This window comes from Podarcis pityusensis (assembly GCF_964106645.2).
Source record: "Podarcis pityusensis genome assembly, chromosome: 13".
NCBI lineage: Eukaryota > Metazoa > Chordata > Lepidosauria > Squamata > Lacertidae > Podarcis > Podarcis pityusensis.
The window spans coordinates 24,295,296-24,314,780 of record NC_138038.1 but is presented as its reverse complement, the minus strand read 5'-3'; the positions used below and the strand labels follow the sequence as shown (position 1 = coordinate 24,314,780).

Sequence of the window (19,485 nt, the reverse complement as noted above, 5' to 3'; positions counted from 1 at the left end):
CACATAAGCAGGAGTGGGTAACAAGGAGAGACACAGCTGGTTGTTGTCAGCATTCTGGTGACACATCACTTCTGGACCTAGTTTGTAGTGTCTACCTGGCCCCTACTGAATTGGCCAAGAATGTCTTTTGATTGAAATCAGGCTGGTATACCGGTAATTCCCATCTGGAGATCCTAATTGTTATGTGAGGAGGGCTGTTAGGTGAGAAATCCACCTGTTGAGTTTTGTTATTTGGCCGGGTAAAAAAAAAATTAGTTGAAAGGCGATTTGTAATTATCTTCCTTTATGTGGGGGAGTAAAGGGAGGGGGGACCCAAAAAACATTTGTCCCTTGAAATGTGCTTTAGGAAGGGCAAATAAGGGGGTTTCAGAGGCAATTTTTACCGCAAAATTCATTTCAGTGCAGTTTCCCAGCATACCTACCTGCCTCTTGGTATAGCACACCCTCGGTGCTTGTGGTTGCAAAGACTCAATTCTAGTGCCTATTCACACACCCACCTTGCTTTTTCAAGCACAATCTCGTCAGAGTGATAATTTCATGGCTTGCCAGGGGTCATAAGCCCCTCTCCATTCTGCCTGAGTTAATTAGCGGACCCCATGGCAGAAAGTGGCAAAATCCATCATGTGACCTTGGCAAACGGAGGCAGTCGAAAGTTAATGTTCCTGGCACTCCCCTGAGAATTTTAATGAAGGTGGCCCCAAGTGGAGAAATGGAGGGGATCCGGTAATAATTGCCTCTGGTCGCATTGGAACAGGCCAATCCAAAGGTGTGAGGCCTTATTGATTACCAGTGGAGGGATTTTTGTCTTGGGGTTCAATAGAAAGGACAGCACGTCCAAGAAGGAAACAATTTGGTCCTGTATAGAGCTTTCGCTCCCTCAGTCCGCTTCTGGCCTCGTCTGGAAGTTTCCTAAGCTAGGCCGGCCCTACCATTTGGCGGGTGCTGCGGGTGCAGAGCAGCGACACAGTGTCAGAAAATGGAACTGTCTTTAGTGTGCCCTGCACCCCCTTAACTTTGACCCTTGCTTCTCATTTCCCACCTTTATCCACAATGCTTTGCGCTTTTTTTGTGTTCTTTGTTTTTATTATAACCAGTCTCTTTAGTAATGTTGAGGTGGCCAAGAGGCTCCAGAATTTGGGTTCTCCTTTCTTTCCGCTCAGCGTTTCTTTCCTTTGCCCCGGGACCTGGCATCTCGGCTCTTGCTCCTCTTCCGCCTCCCCCAGGAGCAGGATCTGATGAGGGAGATAATCTTGCTGGGCTTCCGGCTTGAACCTGCGGAGGAAACAGGAAAAGGAAGTAGACACAGGACTCCCTGGAGCACAAGGGCCCGCTCATGGACACAGAATGCAGGCAAACAAGGGAGAGATGGAAAGATCAGGCAGGCAGGGTTAGGAGCCTGAGTTGAAAAAGAGAGACCCATTAACTTAAACTGAGTTAATAGCCATTTCCTCCTCTTAGAGAAATATGGGAATTGTAGTTCTGTGATGGAGAGGAGGGATAGTGTAGGCCTAATCCAGGGATGGGAATCTTGCAGCCTTCCAGATGATGTTGGTCTCAACACCCATCATCTCAAGCCAGAATGGCCTAGTGGGTAGAGAAGTCAGAAGCTGGGGGCCACCAACATCCTCAGCATGTGAGAAGGTCTGAGCTGGTTGCTCCAAGCTCAGACCACATGGCTTTAACAAGCCATTCTTGTGTTCCTATACCACTTGGCTTCTGTAACCAAGCCAGGCTTTCCTGCCTTTGCAACATTTTCTGAATGCTGTGTGGAAGAGCACATGAATCTGACCTTCAGAGAGTTTGTAAGTAAACCATTTTAACTTACCAAACGTGGTCTTTTTCTATGCTGGGGGAAGAGGAGACTATTTTGGATCTCACAAGGGCATGTATTAAAGGTTCAACAGTATATATATCCACGTTTTCCTAGCTGCATATTTTGTGATTTTAAATCTCTGCTGGGGTTCTCCCACCAAATAATAATTGTCCCGAGCCGAGATCTAGGCAGCCAATGAATTCTCATTTTATACCTATTTTTCCCCCTTGTCACCAACAGGTAGGGCGTAAAGCAGGAGGCCAACAGTAGGGGGAGCTAGATCCAATGATGGGCAGAGCCAACTAATTCTGGTTTTGCCTCCATCTTCACCCCTGCTGATGTCTATAAGGACAACACTGAAACTAAGGAGGAGGAAGCTGATAGGAAACTGGTTGTAAGTAAGAAGGCAAACAAATGGAGTCTTGCTGAAGACAGACTGAACATTTAGCCTAAAGCAGCCTTTCTCAACCTGTGGTTGAGATGTTGTTGAACTACAACTCCCATCACCCCTACCTAGCAAGGCCAGAGCTCAGGGATGATGGGAGTTGTAGTCCAACGACATCTGGGGACCCACAGGTTGAGAACCGCTGGGCCCTAAAGGATCAGCCTCCACTGTGGGGCTTCATAGTGGCTTTTGAAGGGCTGCATGGCCCAGGTCTGGCTTGAAGAAGAAGAAGCCTAAGAACAGAGACTTGATGTCGCCCATCAGCAGTGAACACCTGGGCAGCAGACTGAACCAGGGGCACTGGTCACACTATGGCGAGATGCATTTCTCTTTAAGCAACCATAATGACAAAACTGTGGCCTGTTTTATCCTCATTTTTGGCAATGCAAGAAGTGGTCATCCTAAGTTCAGAACCTAAGCAGGGCTGGTTATCAGCTAGAGTAGGAAGGTGATTGATAGGAGCCACCAAAGGGCAGAACTGTCGGCTCTCGACAGGCATTTAGCATCTCTTACTTCTCCGGGGAGACTTCCTTCTGCTACTTCTGCTCTTACTGGTTTTCCTGAAACGAGAACAGCCCGTCAAGACCACTCCATCCAGTGACACCTCATAATTCCCTATGGCCACTGTGGGAAATTTTCCCAGCTTTGGATCCCTGGGCAAATTTAGTTACCTTGCAATGTTATTTTTTAGGATGCAGGCAGGCTTGCCTTCAATACCCCCCTTCCGGTCTCTTGGTTTCTTAACCCACTAGATGCATGCCCACAACCAGTAACATATGTATACTGGAGGTGAAAGCCACCTAAAGGTTGTCCAGACTTCCTTTCATGCCATGTTTGCAGGCACAGATCCAGACTCTAAAGCTCTGTGTTGGAACGGGTGTTTTTTCGCCCTATCACTTTCCCCAGGAAAAACTACATTTTACCACTGAGTAGGAGCAAATGGCAATCAGGTTTTCTGCCAGTTGCCATTTGCTCCAATTCAGCATTAAAATGTGGGTTCTCAGGGCCTGGATAGCTCAGTTGGTTAGAGCATGCATGGTGCTGATAACACCAAAGTTGCAGGTTCGATCCCCGTATGGCTCAGCTGCAGATTCCTGCATTGCAGGGGATTGGACTAGAATGATCCTCAGGGTCCCTTCCAACTCTATAATTCTATGATTCCATGAAAGTGCCGTGATAACAACTGCTTGGACAGGGAGCTTTAAAGTGCAGGCCTGTGCCTGGAAAGCATGGCACAAAAGGAAGTCCAGATGAACGCTAAGTCCGAAAATCAGTTTCAACATTTGATGTATTTCAATTTGGGGTGGTTGAAACTCAGCTTTCAGGGGGTAACCAACACTGAAATCTGTTTTCCAAATTGCAGAGCTGCAACGCTATTTGTCAAATCCAATACTGAATAGCTTTAATTCTGTTCTAAAAGTTGTGTTTAGATGTTGTTAAGACACCCTGGTATCTGTATGTGGAAGGGTGGGACAAAAGAAATAATAATAATGAAAATAAAAATAAGCAATAAGCAATAAAATACATTTCACCGTTTGATTAAATAACAAATAGATACTGGTTTGCTAATCCCCAATCATTCCTAGTCCAACAACATCTCAGAGGCTTACAGGTGCCGCCCTTCTCCATTTACAGGCTGACATGACTTGCATCTTCCAGGTTCCTAAAGGGTTTGGTTGACTGCCAAGTGATGGCAGTGGCTCTCTGTGGTATCCCCTGCCCCTGCAATCTTTGCAGCAACTTTATGGTTGCGTACACGCAGCATACATTTAAAGCACGTTGCTTTCCCTCAAAGAACCCTGGGAGCTGTAGTTTGTGAAGGGTGCTGGGAATTGTAGCTCTGTGAGAGGTAAGTTGCCATTCCCAGGGGGTGCACATGTGTCCCTAGGGAAATGCGCTTTCAATGTCTGCTATGTACGCAGCCTCTGTATGGCGCCTGGCCCCAGGGCACTCAGATCAGCTTCACGGTCGGGTGGGGATTTGAAGCCAGGTCTCCCACTGTCCTGGTCTGTTGCTCTGACCATTACACACCACTGCCTCCCAGGAGTTGCTTGCTCTCTCTCTCTCCTGCTTTTCAAAACAGTGTGTTTGAGCTGGAGCCCTGCAAATTCCAGCTCCCTCCCCTCTCCCAAACAAGCCCTAACCCAGTACCTGCTCATCCTAGGGCTCCTCTCAGTCTCGGGCTGACTGCCCCGACTCCTGGTGCTGGGCGGGCGCTCCAATGGCTCTGGCACCCCCAGCTCCTCAAACTCAGTTGTCCTTCCTTCGCTTTCAAATGGAGAAGGGCTGGGGGCTCTGGAGCTGGGCTGGCTCCCCATGGAAAAAACCAGGCTGCGCCTGCTCCTGACGTCCTCTTGGGCAGGGCTGCGAACTTCAGCGGGTGAATAGATACTATGGATGCTCACAGTTTCTTCTAGGTTTAAGGATCCCAGGCTCTGGGGCAGACAGATGGATCAGGACCGTTGAAAGCACCACCAAATAATTCTAACCCTTATCTTATTCTCACACTAACCCTGCCAGGTAGGTTCGGCTGAGAACCAGTGGCTGGCTCAAGGGAACCCAGCGAGCTTTGTGGCTTTGGGACTGGAACCCAGGTCTCCCAGTGCTAGTCCAACACTCTGACCAGTACACCACACTGCCGGGGTCTGGAGTGGGCTGTAGTCTTGGAAGCAAGGTTCAGATGCAGCATTTCTGTGGGCCCACTTGGCACATGAGGGTCCACACACTCCTGCCTCTTCCTTCACCATACTTATGGCTATTCCACCACTTGCCATCAACACCAATGGGTGGAGCAGCACAGAAAATATCCCAGGTCTTTGTGTGTGTGCGCATGCGTGTCCCTTTTCCACCAGCCATCCCCACCACCCTCCACCCAGCTTACGGAATCAAACTGCCATTTGCTCTTTCTTTAAAAAAGCAGAAATGTTCATACAAATCTGATTTAACAGACTCCTGCGAGAGCTGTAAGAGAAGCAACCCGATTTGGGGGCTGCTTCGTGTTCTTCGTGAGATGTGAGTGCATGTACCAAGCTGTTTGTAAATTAAAAGATAACTCCTCTCTCTCTCTCTCTCTCTCTCTCTCTCTCTCTCTCTCTCTCTGCCTTCTCTCCAACGGATGTCCAACCAGCTTAAAGCATCCAAGGATCGAACTGTGTTGCTAAGAGGTGGGAGGGGAATCAAATCAGTTCTGAGTCTCTTCTTACTGCTTCTCTCTGTTTTTCCCACCCCAGACCTCTCTCATGAGCTTCCTGCAGCATCAGAGATATTGGTATGGGGCAGCAAGGGGGGCATGGAGAAGGAAGAAGGCAGCAAGGGTAAGGTTACCAGACATCCCTGTTTTCCAGGGACAGTCCCCGGATTTACAAATCAGTCCCCTGGCAAAATCCATCTATTTAGTAGGAAATTGAAAAGTGTCCCCAGATTCATTGGAAAAACAATCTGGTAACCTTAAGCAAGGGGGCATGGAGACATGGGGAAGGGCTGTAGCCCAATAGCAGAGCATCTGGAGAAGGTTCCAGGTTTGATCCCTGGCATCTTCCTGGAGGCCTGGGAGAAACCCCTCTCAGCCATCCTGGATAGCTGCTGCCAGTCCGTGTAGGCAATTCTGAGCTAGATAGACCCGTTTCCTGTGCTCATGTTGCCCTGCAAAGTGTCTTGTATAGCGATTACGCTATATAAACAGAAAGAGTTGCACACCTGTGTCCGATCGGTAAGGGCCTCCCCAGACCCCCCCGGGTCTTCGCTCTTGCTGTGCAATAGGGGCCCTTGGTCCGAGGGTGGCCGCAGCATGTTGACCACCTTGACCCACAGTTTGAAGACATCCTCTTTCGCGCCAGGCTGGGGGCAGAGCTGCAAGTAGAAGGTGCGGCCGCTCGCCAGCTTGAATCGCAGCTGCTTCTTCTCTGCGTTGTGGAGCGAGATCTTGACAAAATGAAGAGGGATAAGCCTGCAGGCGGTGGAAAGGAAGAATTAGGAGCGTGATTCAGTTTGGACGCTGATTCTGCACATGCAAAAACAGCCCCGATTTGGTCCAAACAGCTTCAGAAGGTGTCTGATTCAGTTTGGGGTCCAAAGCCGAACCCCAATTAAGAAAGACATGAAGTTTTTGTGCCTCCCAGTTCACTATTAGTGAGGAAAATGAAGAAATGGTTTTAGCCTCTCTCTTGTTCTCTGTTTGGCAAAACTGGATGAACTTTGCAAGCATAGCCTGGATGGATAAATCCTGCCAAATTCTAGACAAGTAGGTCCAGGGTTCTTCATCTATTTAAAAAAACACAAATATTTCTGCACTGTCAGGCTGCGCTCTGCAATCCCTTTCAAGCAAGTGAGGCTTGTCTAGTAGCCGGTAGCCAACAACCATCAAGACCACTGAGTAAACACCTAGCAAATGATACAAAACCCTCCAGAAATGTACACAGTGCACATTCAAAGCAGGTGCTTGCAACAATACAAAATTGGCTCTGTTTTTCCTCGCTTTTCCATACAAAGCTGACAATACACACACACACATACACACACGCTCAGCTCCACCTGCCACCTTCCATTCCTAGATGACCTTGGTTGCTCATTGATCAGCATTCATTGTTAGTGGCCAGCCCACCAAGAAGGATTGCAAACCCTTCCAAGAAAAGTTGGCCAAGAGGGGTGGGAGACAGAGATCAGTGTAGACAGTCCTGAGCTAGACGGACCAATGGTCTAACTCAGCATGGCAGCTTGCTGTGGACTTGGGGACTGAGGAATCCAAAGAGGACAGGAAGCAGGGCTGAACTGAAGCCACGCTCAGTCACGGAAGCTGTCAGCAGTGCCAAAGCTAACAGTCTCCTACCTGCCAATAGCTGTCTATCTGCCCACGGTCCTTGCCTGCCTTTGAATCTGAGTATTAAATGGGAGCTGTTAAATTAAACCAGTGCTGTTCACCCCACTTCTCCAAGCAGCGAGGATGTTCCAGAGATGTAGTGCTTGCCTGGGTTCAGTTTCCTTTAGGTCACTTGTTGTAATATATATATATATATATATATATATATATATATATAATGTACAGGTTGAGCATAGGTGGAGGAGGAACAGACAGCCAAAACTGTCCTTCTCCAGTAAGGCAGTTAGCACCCCAAAGTTCTCCTAAAGTTTTCAGCTCAGTTCTCTCTCCCTCACCCCATTCTGTCTCATTCAAAATTTCAGTCTGTTGCCCAAAACGCTTGTCCTGTTCTCCACTCACACATAGCATTCCTGCTACCTTTGACTGGAGGGGGGATGGATAAGGATAACACAACTTCTCCAAGCATCACCACCTTGGACAAGTTTCCCTGTCCAAAGGATGAGCCTGACAACTTTGCTGCAGTACATAGAATTATAGAGTGGGGCGGGACCATGAGGGGCATCTAGCCCACGGGTCAGCAAACTTTTCCAGCAGGGGGCCAGTCCAGTGTCCCTCAGACCTTGTGGGGGGCCAGACTATATTTTGAAAAAGAAAAGGGAAAAAAATGAACGAATTCCTACACCCCACAAATAACCCAGAGATGCATTTTAAATAAAAGGACACATTCTACTCATGTAAAAACATGCTGATTCCCGGACCGTCCAGATATAGAAGGCGATTGGGCCGGATCCGGCCCCCGGGCCATAGTTTGCTTACCCATGATCTAGTCCAACCCCTTGCAATGCAGCAATCTTTTGCCCAATGTGGGGCTCAAACCCACAAATCTCATTAAGAGATTAAGAGTCTCATGCTCTACTGGCTGAGCCATGAGCCGTGATAAAGGACCCCACCATCATAATAAGTACTGTACTTTTCCGTGTATAAGACTAGGTTTTTTTATTTTAAAATTATGCTAAAAAGTGGGGGTCGTCTTATACATGGATAGTGCATAGGTTCTTGCTGTGGCTGTCAGCAACTATTGGGCGCGTTATTGGTTGCATCAATAGCTGGTGTTGATTGGCTGACGCTGCGGCAATTGGGCGGGTGATTGGCAGCTTCTGCTGGCGAGGGGACAGACGAGAGGCAGATTTTGCAAGGAGTGATTTTTGGCATCCCCCCCCCCAAAAAACCCAACTCTGTGCCATCTCCCCCTTGTTTTCTTAAATTGGAGTCCTTCAAAATAGGGGGCGTCTTATACATGGGGGCGTCTTATACACGAAAAAATACAGGGGGGAAACCCAGTAGGTCCCAGGGCGCCTCACGACAATTTAAAGTTCAGGATTAAAAACAGTTAAAACAAAATTCAGAAGTCATAGTGTGGTCATTTAGGTTTTACAACCCTATCCTGTCCATCCCTACCCCAAACTCACCCTTGTAAGATTGCCAACCTTTTAAAAAAGGAATGCGAGAGTCTTCAGTCCAGGAACAGCTGTGGCGTAACAGGCAGAAATGAACAAGTGAAGCTTTTTTTTAACAACCTAGAGATACCATGAACACTTCACCTATGAGTTTGACCTGTTCAAGTTGCAGCATCTCCATCCATTAAAAATGGTGGCCTGTCTTACGTTACGAAGCCTCGAAAGGCATTGCAGCATCTGCAGGATTTTCTGTATGGAGCTGGGAGCTGGGCTTACCTGGTGAGCTCTAATCCCAGTGACGAGGAAGACTGGCGGAGCAAGGTTTTAAACTTCTGGGGTGTCTCTTCGGGAGGGCAGGTGGGGCGAGCCAGAAGCAGCACGTTGGGGACCGTCATGCTGGAAGAGGTGCAAGCAACCCCGACAGTCACAGTCTGGACTTGGTTGTGCACGTCAATCATCTCTCCTCGTTTGTTAATCTGCAGAGAACAGGAAAGGGCAGTGGCAGATATACAGGGCCTCATTCAGCAGAATGAGCAGGCACTGATGGTGTATCACATCATAAGTCTTTCATAAGACCATCTCAAGAAGGGCGGTGCCTGAGACCTCACTGTGCAACTCAGAATGCTGTTGGCATCAACAGAGCATAAAAATAAATTCCTGGAATGTTTTGTTTCCTCAGTTTTCTGACAGGCCAACTCAAACAAACTTTATGAAAGCTGCTCAGCCTAAGCAGCCAAATCCCAGTTGTTTTGGGTTGTTCTTGTTTAAATACTGTGTGGAAATCACCATAGAATCTGAATCTTTGGTGGACATGAGTGTTTTAAGAAGTCTAGTTTATGAATGGGATCCAAAGGATTGCTTCAGATATGACCAAGAGACTGGCAATTATGCCCAGTGAAGTTGACCTCTTTTAAGCAAGTTGGTGCTTCTCCCATATTACAAACCTTATGAGGAATGGTTGAGGGAGTTGGGTATGTTTAGCCTGGAAAAGAGGCGAATGAGAGGAGATCTGATAGTCATCTTCAAATATCTTAAGGGCTGTCACATGGAAGGTGGAGCAAGCTTGTTTTCTCCTGCTCTGGAGAGTAGGATTCAAACCAATGAATTCAAGTTACAAAAAAGGAGATTCCGACTAAACATCAGGAAGAACTGTATTGACAATAAGACTCCCATGAGAGGGGGTGGACTCGCCTTCACTGGAGGTTTTTAAGCAGAGGTCGGATGGCCATCTGTCACAGATGCTTTAGCTGAGATTCCTGCATAGCTTCACCATTAATTTCTGGGGGGTAGAAGATGTCAGATCGATTGTGTGTCATTTATGTTTTAAGTAACCTTAACATTCAGTATGGCAAGTTCCATTAAAAAAGCGATAGAGGAAAGATAGAGGACACACTGCTTACTATTGGCATTCTTCAGCAGATATTTGCTGAACAAATAAAATCTTACAGATTAATGAAATGAGGAATGAAATTAAGCCAGACATGAAGAAATGGGAAAAGGGATTATAAATGATATAGATGCTCTAGACAACGAAGAACTGGCAGGACAGAGAGACGAAACCATGGCAAAACTAGAAAGAGCAACTGATGAAATGGAAGAACCCACTATACAAGTGTATGGGAAAATGAAGCAACCAAATGAGAAAGCTGAGATTGTGGAAAACAAAAATAAAGTTATAAATGGAGAGATGCGGAGTTATCTGGATAATCTGACATCAATGGAATTGAGAGAGAAAGAGTTCTACCTGTGATTTGGAGTGGTGATCCCAGGGGATAAAGCTATTAAATCTCTGGCAATTTTTCATTTCTTATTTGGAAAAATAATGGAATCAATACTAAATAAAGCTGGATAAATATAGCAAATGCAACATGAAGTGGAAACTGAAGATACAGAACTGGGTGTGGACCAATGGATAATAAGAAAAGGGTTATGGAATATTATCTCAATATATGATCACAACGGAGAGACTTTTACATGAGCAAATAGGGAAAAGTTTGTCATTAGTTAATAAGGAGGCATGGTTGCTGAAATTGTTGGAGGCAAAGTTGATAGGTCTTTCCTACAGAGGAAACCAAAGAGTGCTGCATTCTCAAACCTATTTAGGCCTCTCTTGTAGGCAGGTTTTCAATTAAAGTCTCCACCTGCTTAACAACATATGGAGTGGTCTTAATTTGGAAGCTCTCTTTCCACAAGGAGCATCTGGACAAATTTCAGTGAGTCCTGCCTTTAATATATATATATGTGTATATATATATATATATGTGTGTGTATATATATATATATATATATATATGTGTGTGTGTATATATATATATATATATATATATATATATATATATATATATGTGTGTGTGTGTGTGTATATATATATATAAATGTGCTTGAGAAAGAGAGGGGAGCTTCTGAATGTAACAACAAGCCGAAGCTGATATGCTTAAAAAGAAGAAGAATCAGAATAAGGAAATCTAAGCTGTTTTGCAGAAACATAACACAAATTACTCTTGTCCTGCATGTCAGGCACTCGCTCTGAAGTCTGAAATTGCTGCATAGGATAATAAGGGCCTATAATGACTGCCAGTTAACTGTTTTTACATCTCCATAAGAACGGGGAAGATAATTTAAGGGATGTGAGTAACGTGCCACCCTACATTTCACAAATGAAAGCAGGGACACACTTGGAAGAGGACGGCTCTCGCTGAGTGGGTAGAGCACCTGCTTGGCATGCAGAAGGTCCCGGGTTCAATCCTTGGCATTTCCACATAGGCCTGGGAAAGGCTCCCTTTCTGATACCTCAGAGAGCGGCTGCTAGTTGCTATAAATAATAACTACCTGGATGGACCAGTGGTCCGATTTGGTCTATTATTTGATTGATTGATTGATTGATTGATTGATTACCTGCCCTTCACCCTAAGCTCCCAGGGCAAGTTACGGCATAAAAACACAATATAGAAACAATTCAAAACAACTAGCAACCATAAAAATAAGTTGGGTCTTATTTTGACGCCTCAAGTATCAAAAGCTGAGGTAAAAAGGCACGTCCTTAGCTGTATATAATGAAGGTGATGCACCTTTCACACACTTTTCTCTGATGAAAATAGAGACATCCTATTCCATCATAATAATTTTACTATTTATACCCTGCCCATCTGACTGGGTTGCCCCAGCCATTCTGAGTGACTTCTAACATATATGAAAGCATACTAAAACATTAAGCATCACAAAGATTCCCTATACCCTCTGCCTGCCTTCAGGTGGCTCGGGGATCGGGTAACTCCATACCCTCCAACATTTATCTGATGAAAATAGGAACATCCCAAGGAAAAGTGGAATATTCTGGGATCAAATCAGAAACCAGGACAGCTTCTGTAAATCCAGGACTACCCCTGGAAAATAAGGTAAAAGGTACAGGACCACTGGACAGTTAAGTCCAGTCAAAGGTGACTATGGGGTTGCGGCGCTCATCTTGCTTTCAGGTTGAGGGAGCCGGCGTTTGTCAACAGACAGCTTTCTGTGTCATGTGACCAGCATGATTAAACCGCTTCTGGTGCAACGGGACACCATGACAGAAACCAGAGCTCACAGAAATGCCGTTTACCTTCCCGCCGCAGCGGTACCTATTTATCTACTTGTGCTGGTGTGCTTTCAAACTGCTAGGTTCGAAGATTTTTTAACCTATTTTCCCTGGAAAATAAGGATATTTGGAGGGTCTGACATCTGTGGGGAGGGAGTTCCATAGTTTGGGGGCTGCCGTAGAGAATATCTTCTCCCAAGCTGCCACTCTCTCCCCACCCCAAGCAACAGAACTACTAAGCGGGTCCCCTCTGCCAGTCTCAGCACCTAAAAAGGTCTATAGGGAAGGAAGGCCTGAGCCCCCAAAGCAGCTTCATTTCTATAAATTTGCGGCTGCCATATTCCCACACAGAAAGTACCTGAGGTATTGCCACAGCTCTCAACTCTGCATTGGTTTTTCTTTTTCGTTTTAAACCCAGCTATAGCTGGTTTTGCACTAGCTTCTAAAGCAGGGCTTGTTAGTAAACTGATCAAAGCAGTGTCCCTTAAACAAACAAACAAGAACATTTTATCTCCCGTGGATCTGGCCGTGTTAATTGCAAAAGAAATTACAGTCAAACTCATTCAGTGGCAATCTGACAGGTGGTTTTGTGTGTGGCACCGGGGGCAAGCAGCGGCATTTTGTATCCAGGAAGAACCGACTTTGTCATAGCCTGGATCTAAGTCCTATCGTATGATTTAATATTAAAATCACAAAGATGTTGCACTAAGGGGAAAACATCTCATAATTGCTGTTTGTGATAAATGGCTGTGTTTTGTTGTTCAAAACAGGCTTCCTCTTTCCTTTTCTGAGCCACAGTTCAACATGAATTGCATCAAATGCAAAGTGGGAGACAGTGCGCTCGATGTTGCCTTGGTGTTTGTGCATGTGCGTCTGCAGGCAAGTGCGCTAGGGATATGACTTCTAGAGTTGTGGGAAGGGAGTTCCATAGCTTGGGGGCCACCCCAGAGAATGTCTGGTCCTCTGTATATCACACACACATCACACACACACACTTCACATCCTGGTTGTGTTGTTCAGCAGGGATGCTAGCAGCACCAGGAAGCAGGAGGGTGGGATTAGGGGCTGCACTGAGGAAGGAGAGTCCATGGGCAGAGGAGGCTGGTCCATTTGGGTATAATAATAATAATAATAATAATAATAATAATAATAATTAATAACAATAATTTATTATTTATACCCCGCCCATCTGGCTGGGCTTTCCCAGCCACTCTGGGCGGCTTCCAAAAGAATATTAAAATACTGTGATACATCAAACATTAAAAGCTTCCCTAAACAGGGCTGCCTTCAGATGTCTTCTAAAAGTCTGGTATATGGGGCACTGCCCCCCACCAACCTCAGTCTGGCCAGACACCAGCTGTATATCAGTTTCTTTCTCCTTAGTCTCAGTGCTGCCGCTTTTGGAAGGGTGGAAGAGGGGCAAATATATAATTAGTTGATTCTGCCTCTCATTGGTTCTGGCTCATTAGCACCACTTACTGTTGGTCTCCCTGCCTTCCACCCTATCGGTACCAATGGGCATCAGCCATTGCAGGTTGTGGGTTCTCCACCTATATTCTAGTGGTTTGTCATTCAGGAACAGCAGAAGGTAAAGTTAGGAATAAAAGAGGAACAATGGTTTGTATGGGAAGGATGTCAGAATAGGAACCATCCCTAGGATTTAAGAGTCATTTGGGCATCTGTCATATCAGCTCCTCTGCTGTAGACCGCCCCTTTCTTGATGTATGTATGATGTATTGGGGGGTGGTCTTGGGCTACAGGTACAGTGGTACCTTGGGTTAAGAACTTAATTCGTTCTGGAGGTCCGTTCTTAACCTGAAACTGTTCTTAACCTGAGGTAACACTTTAGCTAATGGGGCCTCCCGCTGCCGCCACTGCATGATTTCTGTTCTCATCCTGAAGCAAAGTTCTTAACCCAAGGTACTATTTCTAGGTTAGTGGAGTCTGTAATCTGAAGCGTCTGTAACCCGAGGTACCACTGTATAAGAGCTTACACACCTTTGTTCTGGGTTCATCCTGCATGTGGTGAGTGAGGACCCTGTTGCAACAGTTCAAGAAAGATCAGACTTACTAGCTGCTTTGCTTCTCAATATTCTCTGGTTGGCCTCTGTTATTTTCTCCTACCAGTAGGGAACCCACTTAAGGACTCTGTACGGGCTCTTGGGTACCCCATAAGGGAAAAGGAGCAGATTTTGTTTACATCATTGTTAAGACTGCCAGCTTTCAAACTCCTCTTGTAAACTATGCTTTTAACAATCGATTACCCTACAATAGGTGATCATGCTTACCATCTCTTATAAAGATTCCCTGGCCATTTTCTGAAAGTCACGCCTGTGCTAAAAGCTCAGAAATTGTCTTAGATGTTTGCTTACTTTTTAAAAACTGGTCATTGGGCAAGCCTATTTATTTTCCTGTCAGTTCTCTGTGCAAAGGCAGAAATTCAACCAGTGAAGCTTTTCCTGGCCTGGAGAGGCAACAATGAGAGAAACTTCATCCATTCAGGTTCTGCCTGCCCAGCAATTAAAGGCCCGGGAGCTGCTGCTGCTGCTGCTGTTGTTTTTAAAGGTGCAGCCTTAGAGGATAAGGAAGGACTGATAACACTTGCTAAATGATCAATGCCTAATAAAGAACAACCATTTCATGCAGCCTTGAGCCCCAGAATTTCTCTCTTGGAAGACGAGAAGCTGCCTTATAATGAGTCAGACCATTGGTCCATCTTGCTCAGTATGGTCTACTGTGACTGGCAGAAGCTCTCCAGGGCTAAAGACAAGGGTCTCTCTCAGCCGTCCCTGTCAGGGGCTGAACCTGGCACCTTCTGCATGCCAAGCATGTGCTTCACCACAGAGCTACATCCCTTCCCCTATTACCTGAGAGATTAAGTCATCAGGAGAGATGGGAAGGGGGGTGGGCCTAGAGTGGCCATCTTCTTCCTCTTCTTTTAACTTGCTCTGTCCCTGTGCTTTTAGGAGCAGCCTGCCAGGAAGGAAATGAAGCAGCTTCGGTTCTTCCTGTCCTTTTTAATCCCAGCGCTCAAGAAATGGCTGCATCTGCTACAATTCTGGGCAGAGAAACACCTCACACATTTCCAGGGTAGGCCTGAAGGGCAAAATGGCGCACACAAGCCCCTTTCCGCGTACAGAAGCCAAACAGACAAGCAATTTAATACTAAATAATAATAATCAGAGCCAGATTAGGACCCTTAGAGGCCCTAAGCACTTAAAAGATTTTAGTGCCCCCATATATATCCAACTCAAAGTATAAATAAAATAAAAAGATATTTTTGAAAATGGAAAAAACCCTACAGTAAGATGGAAAATGATTTTTTTAAATATATATGTATACTTCTACTTTATCTATATTTGAAGTTTTTTTCTCCTACTTTTTCCTAATTGGAAAGTCTTTGATCAGCTCCTCAAAACTAATCTCACATAACTCATCTGCTTCTATACTTAGTAGAGATAAGGCTAGCCGGCCAGCTTTGCTTTGTCGCATAGTGGTTCTGCTGGGATTTTTTAATAGGCTTCAACTGAGAAAATGAATGCTCAGCTGAGCAATCTGTGACCATTCATGTTAAAAATCCAGCCATGGAAAATCTCTCTGTCAACCCCCTTCCCTTGATTCCCTAAACTTGTGCTTATTTTGCCTAATGGTTAATCCAACCCTAATACCATATAGGCCTGTATATAAGCCACACCTGAATATAAGCCGCAGGTTGAAAATTGGAGGGGGGGGGGAGAGAAAAAACGAAAAAACACCCGAATATAAGCCACTCCATTCCTCGTTGCTCTTGGCTGCATATGGGGGGTGGGCACTGTGTTGCCAGCATCCTTTCTCCTTCCTCACTCTCTCCCTTCCTGGCCTTGGGGGAGAGGACGGGGGACTACACATAGGGCTGGTGCCACTTTGCCACAGTCCTGGTGCTGTTTGCCCCGCGCTCCTGGCTGCATACTATAAGTTTGCGAATATAAGCTGCACTTTAACTTTTCACAGTGGGAATTTGGGAAAAAGTGAGGCTTATATTCAGGCCAACACGGTACTACCACTACTACTACTACTAGTAGTAGTAGTAGTAATGTTGCTGGTTGGTTTATTAGCTGTCCTTCACCTTCCCTGTGAGGGAGGCTTGCGACAATTTAAAATGTAACTTTAAAAACAATGTTACCCAGATTACAACCGCAAGTGTAGGGTGGGTCTTAAAACATACATTGCAGGGGTCAGAGGCAAGGGCGGAAGCGAAGACACTTGATTCAGGCAGTGGATCTGAGACTCCCCCCTCCCCTGTCTTTGTACTGCTGCTGTGTTGTGGCTGCAGCCAGCACAGCCACAGGTGTGGTGATGGGGTTGGCAGCAGTGCCAGGGCAGGAACAGGGTGGGGGCCTGGATCTGTGGGGTGCGGTGGGTGTTGTGGGGTGGAGATGGCAGCACTGGGGAGGGGGTGGTGTTGGGGCCTTTTGCCTACAGCAGCAAAATGTCTCAGGCCAGCCCTGGTCAAAGGCCAGGATGAAGAGGTGCGTCTTCAGAATTTGCTGGAAACTTCCATTGCTCTGGCACCTTCCTACGCCCCACCACTGCTTCTTGCCACCTAATATCCTTCAACTGACTCAGGCGTCTCACTTGGCAACAGCAGGGCCCACTTTCTAGGGAAGAGGTGCCCTTGGGGGAAGGGTGACGAGAACAAAATTCACCTGGCAACCAGAAGGGTTATTTGATCTTGCTGCAAGTTACCTGCACAAAGTCACTTTCCAACATGGGAGCAAGCCTGAGTAAGGCGTATTCCCCTTGACTAAGCTGGCTCTGCAATGGTCCCATCTCCCTGTTGAAAAGTCCTTTGCCGTAGTCGCCTCCCGCTGAGACGCTGGGCAGCTGGGATCTCAGCGTCTTCCCTCGTCCTGAACCCACAACGGCGTGCAGTTGGGGGAGAAACAGGGAGGAAGAACCTCTGTGAGTTAGACATGCTAGGTAGGCCAATGACCAGCGGGCGAGACAACTGTGAGCCAGTGTGGTGTAGTGGTTAAGGGACTGGAGTGGGGACCTGCGAGACCAAGGTTCAAATCTCCACTCAGCCATGAAACTCACTGGGTGACCTTGGGCCAGTCACAGCTTGCCTACCTCACGGTTTTGGTTGTGACGATAAAATGGAGAGGGTGAGGAACTTAGATTTCAGTTTCACATGCTTAGCTCAGGGGGGGAAATGGGGCTGGGAGCGTGAGGGAAAGCCATCAGCAATCTCACCCACTATTGCACTCAATCTGGGAGAGTGTTTGGGTACAACTGGACACCATTTTGAATCAAGATGGCAGGCGGAACCTTTCAAAACTGCACTGATTTTAATCACTGATTCCATAAGTGCCCAGATTTCTTTTTTAATTTCTGAGGAACAATTATAGTGCCATAATTAGGCACTATAATTCCTGAAGGTCATAAAAAATAACTACCGTAAGTTCTATTTCTGCCAGAGAGCCCATCTCCAGCTTTCCCAGAAAGAGCTGGTTGATTTCTGGAATGTACTACTGCAGATGACAGGGGGAGGTGCTATCTATGAACCAGCCTGCTAAAAACACCCCCTGCATTCTGTAAATGCAGGTGTAGAGTAATGGCTAAGAGACTGAGCTACCAATAATGAAGTTCCCTATTTGATCCCTTCCAATTCTACAATTATGTGATTCTATGAACTCACCAGGAGGCCTTAGGAAAGCCATTCTCTCGCTTTGTTTCTTCCAGAGTCCCTTCATCTGCAGTATAGGGAAATAATACTTCTTTATCTCACAGGGGTGTTATAAGGATTACAATAAGGAAATTCATGTGCTTTGAACAGCACTGTGCAAATGCTAAGTACATGAGGTTGAAGACTCAGTTGTAGTAGCACCCCCCCTCCCTTGTTTATGGAATGCTCCCCCAAGGGGACCTGCCTGGCTCCAACCTTGGGATGGTTTTGCATTTTCATTTTTCTGGGCAGCAACTAATGATTTGGAATTGTTATCACTGTATTGTTCTTTTTTTTTACTGGCTTATAGCCTGCTTTGGGACTTCTTAGTGAGAAGCTATATACAAATTTAATAAACCTAAACCTAATAATGAGGGAGATGGGGAGCTTTGAAAAATATGACCTCTTCTGCTGAAGCCCAGAATTCTCTGACATCTCATTCTGAGCTCAGTCATTCTCACCCAGGCTCAATTTCCCTTTGATAGAATAGACTGAAATGATGCACACTGCTTTGAGCTTTTGGGGCGAAATGCAGGATACAGGAGTCTTGTTTGGAGGGGTGTTTCAGTAGGCTCTAGAACTTCTGCTCCACCCCTTTTAAAAATGTAAAATATACTTTGCTTACAGGGCAGATTTCCCTCTGAAACTTTGCCTAAATTTGCATCTAAACTTATAAAGGAGCATATGCACAAATATGGCCCATAGTTCTGTGTCTTGATTTGTTTAAGGATCTTGCAATGCTCCTGGCAGGATAAACTACTGTTAGTACTGCTAATTGTATAATTTGCATTGATAGTAATACCATCAGCTTCTCAGTTCTAGGTGTTTTGATCACATGACCAAAAGTGGACCCTCCCCTTTCTATGAACAGTACACGTGCGCATGTCTGTCACTCACTGAGTGCAACATCCAAGTGGCGATGTGAATGACCCATCACAGATCAAATATTTCTGCCCCACCTCCCATAACTTCAGACGCAATGGAGTTTTCAATGGAGTTGGTTCTTGCAGGTTCAGCTCTGCTTCATCAAGGATTGTGTAATCAAGTGATGTGCACACATACACACTCATGTGAAGGGGCCCCCTGGGAAACTGTAACAAGCAGTGAGTTCTAATATCCTCAAGAGGACACTGGGAAATGCTCTCTGGTAAGAGAACAAATGTTTGTGCTTGGGATGTCTGTTGACTATTTCAGTAGCCTGGCACCTGTTTTACCCCATTTCTTGCAACTGTGTACACACCATACATTTAAAACATACGACCCTCCCCCCTAAAAAAATAATAATCATGGGAACTGTAGTTTTTGGGGTGTACTATGAAGGGGTAACCTGCAGTTCCCACGATTCTTTCAGGAAGTAAACGAATGGTGTGTATTCAGCCTCAGAGAGAAAGGCCTGTCCTTGCCGTTTATTTGTCTCTAGGGAATAGTCACCATTCATAGGACTTTACAGCCTCCCTTATTAGAGGATCATCTCAGGCAACTCCTTGTAGTAACCTTGGTTATCACCCTCCCTGCCTCTATCCCAGAATCCCGCCAAAAATCTCTAGGTCTAGGAGTCACTGACCGTCTTTTTGTAGCTTGTAACATAAGGTCTTCAATGTTAACTCCCCACAGCTGCTGCCTCTGTGCTTCCCCCTCCCTTGGCTTGGGGGATGAATGTTGTGATGTCATCATTGCCT

The 19,485-nt window shown here is 45.9% G+C and overlaps 1 protein-coding gene across 1 annotated transcript; it reads right to left on the bottom strand.

Moving 5' to 3' along the window:
* Positions 1–1,061: 1,061 nt before the first annotated feature.
* LOC308461074 (Golgi-associated RAB2 interactor protein 4-like) lies at positions 1,062–19,458 on the bottom strand. The gene is made up of 8 exons (XM_080977675.1): positions 19,371–19,458; positions 17,780–17,834; positions 16,828–16,991; positions 8,808–9,007; positions 5,955–6,204; positions 4,410–4,693; positions 2,772–2,818; positions 1,062–1,272 (listed from the first exon to the last, which is right to left on the bottom strand). The coding sequence occupies exons 2-8, from the start codon at positions 17,832–17,834 to the stop codon at positions 1,157–1,159; spliced, it is 1,116 nt and encodes a 371-aa protein (XP_080833801.1). The 5' UTR covers positions 19,371–19,458; the 3' UTR covers positions 1,062–1,156.
* Between the last annotated feature and the right edge of the window lie 27 nt (positions 19,459–19,485).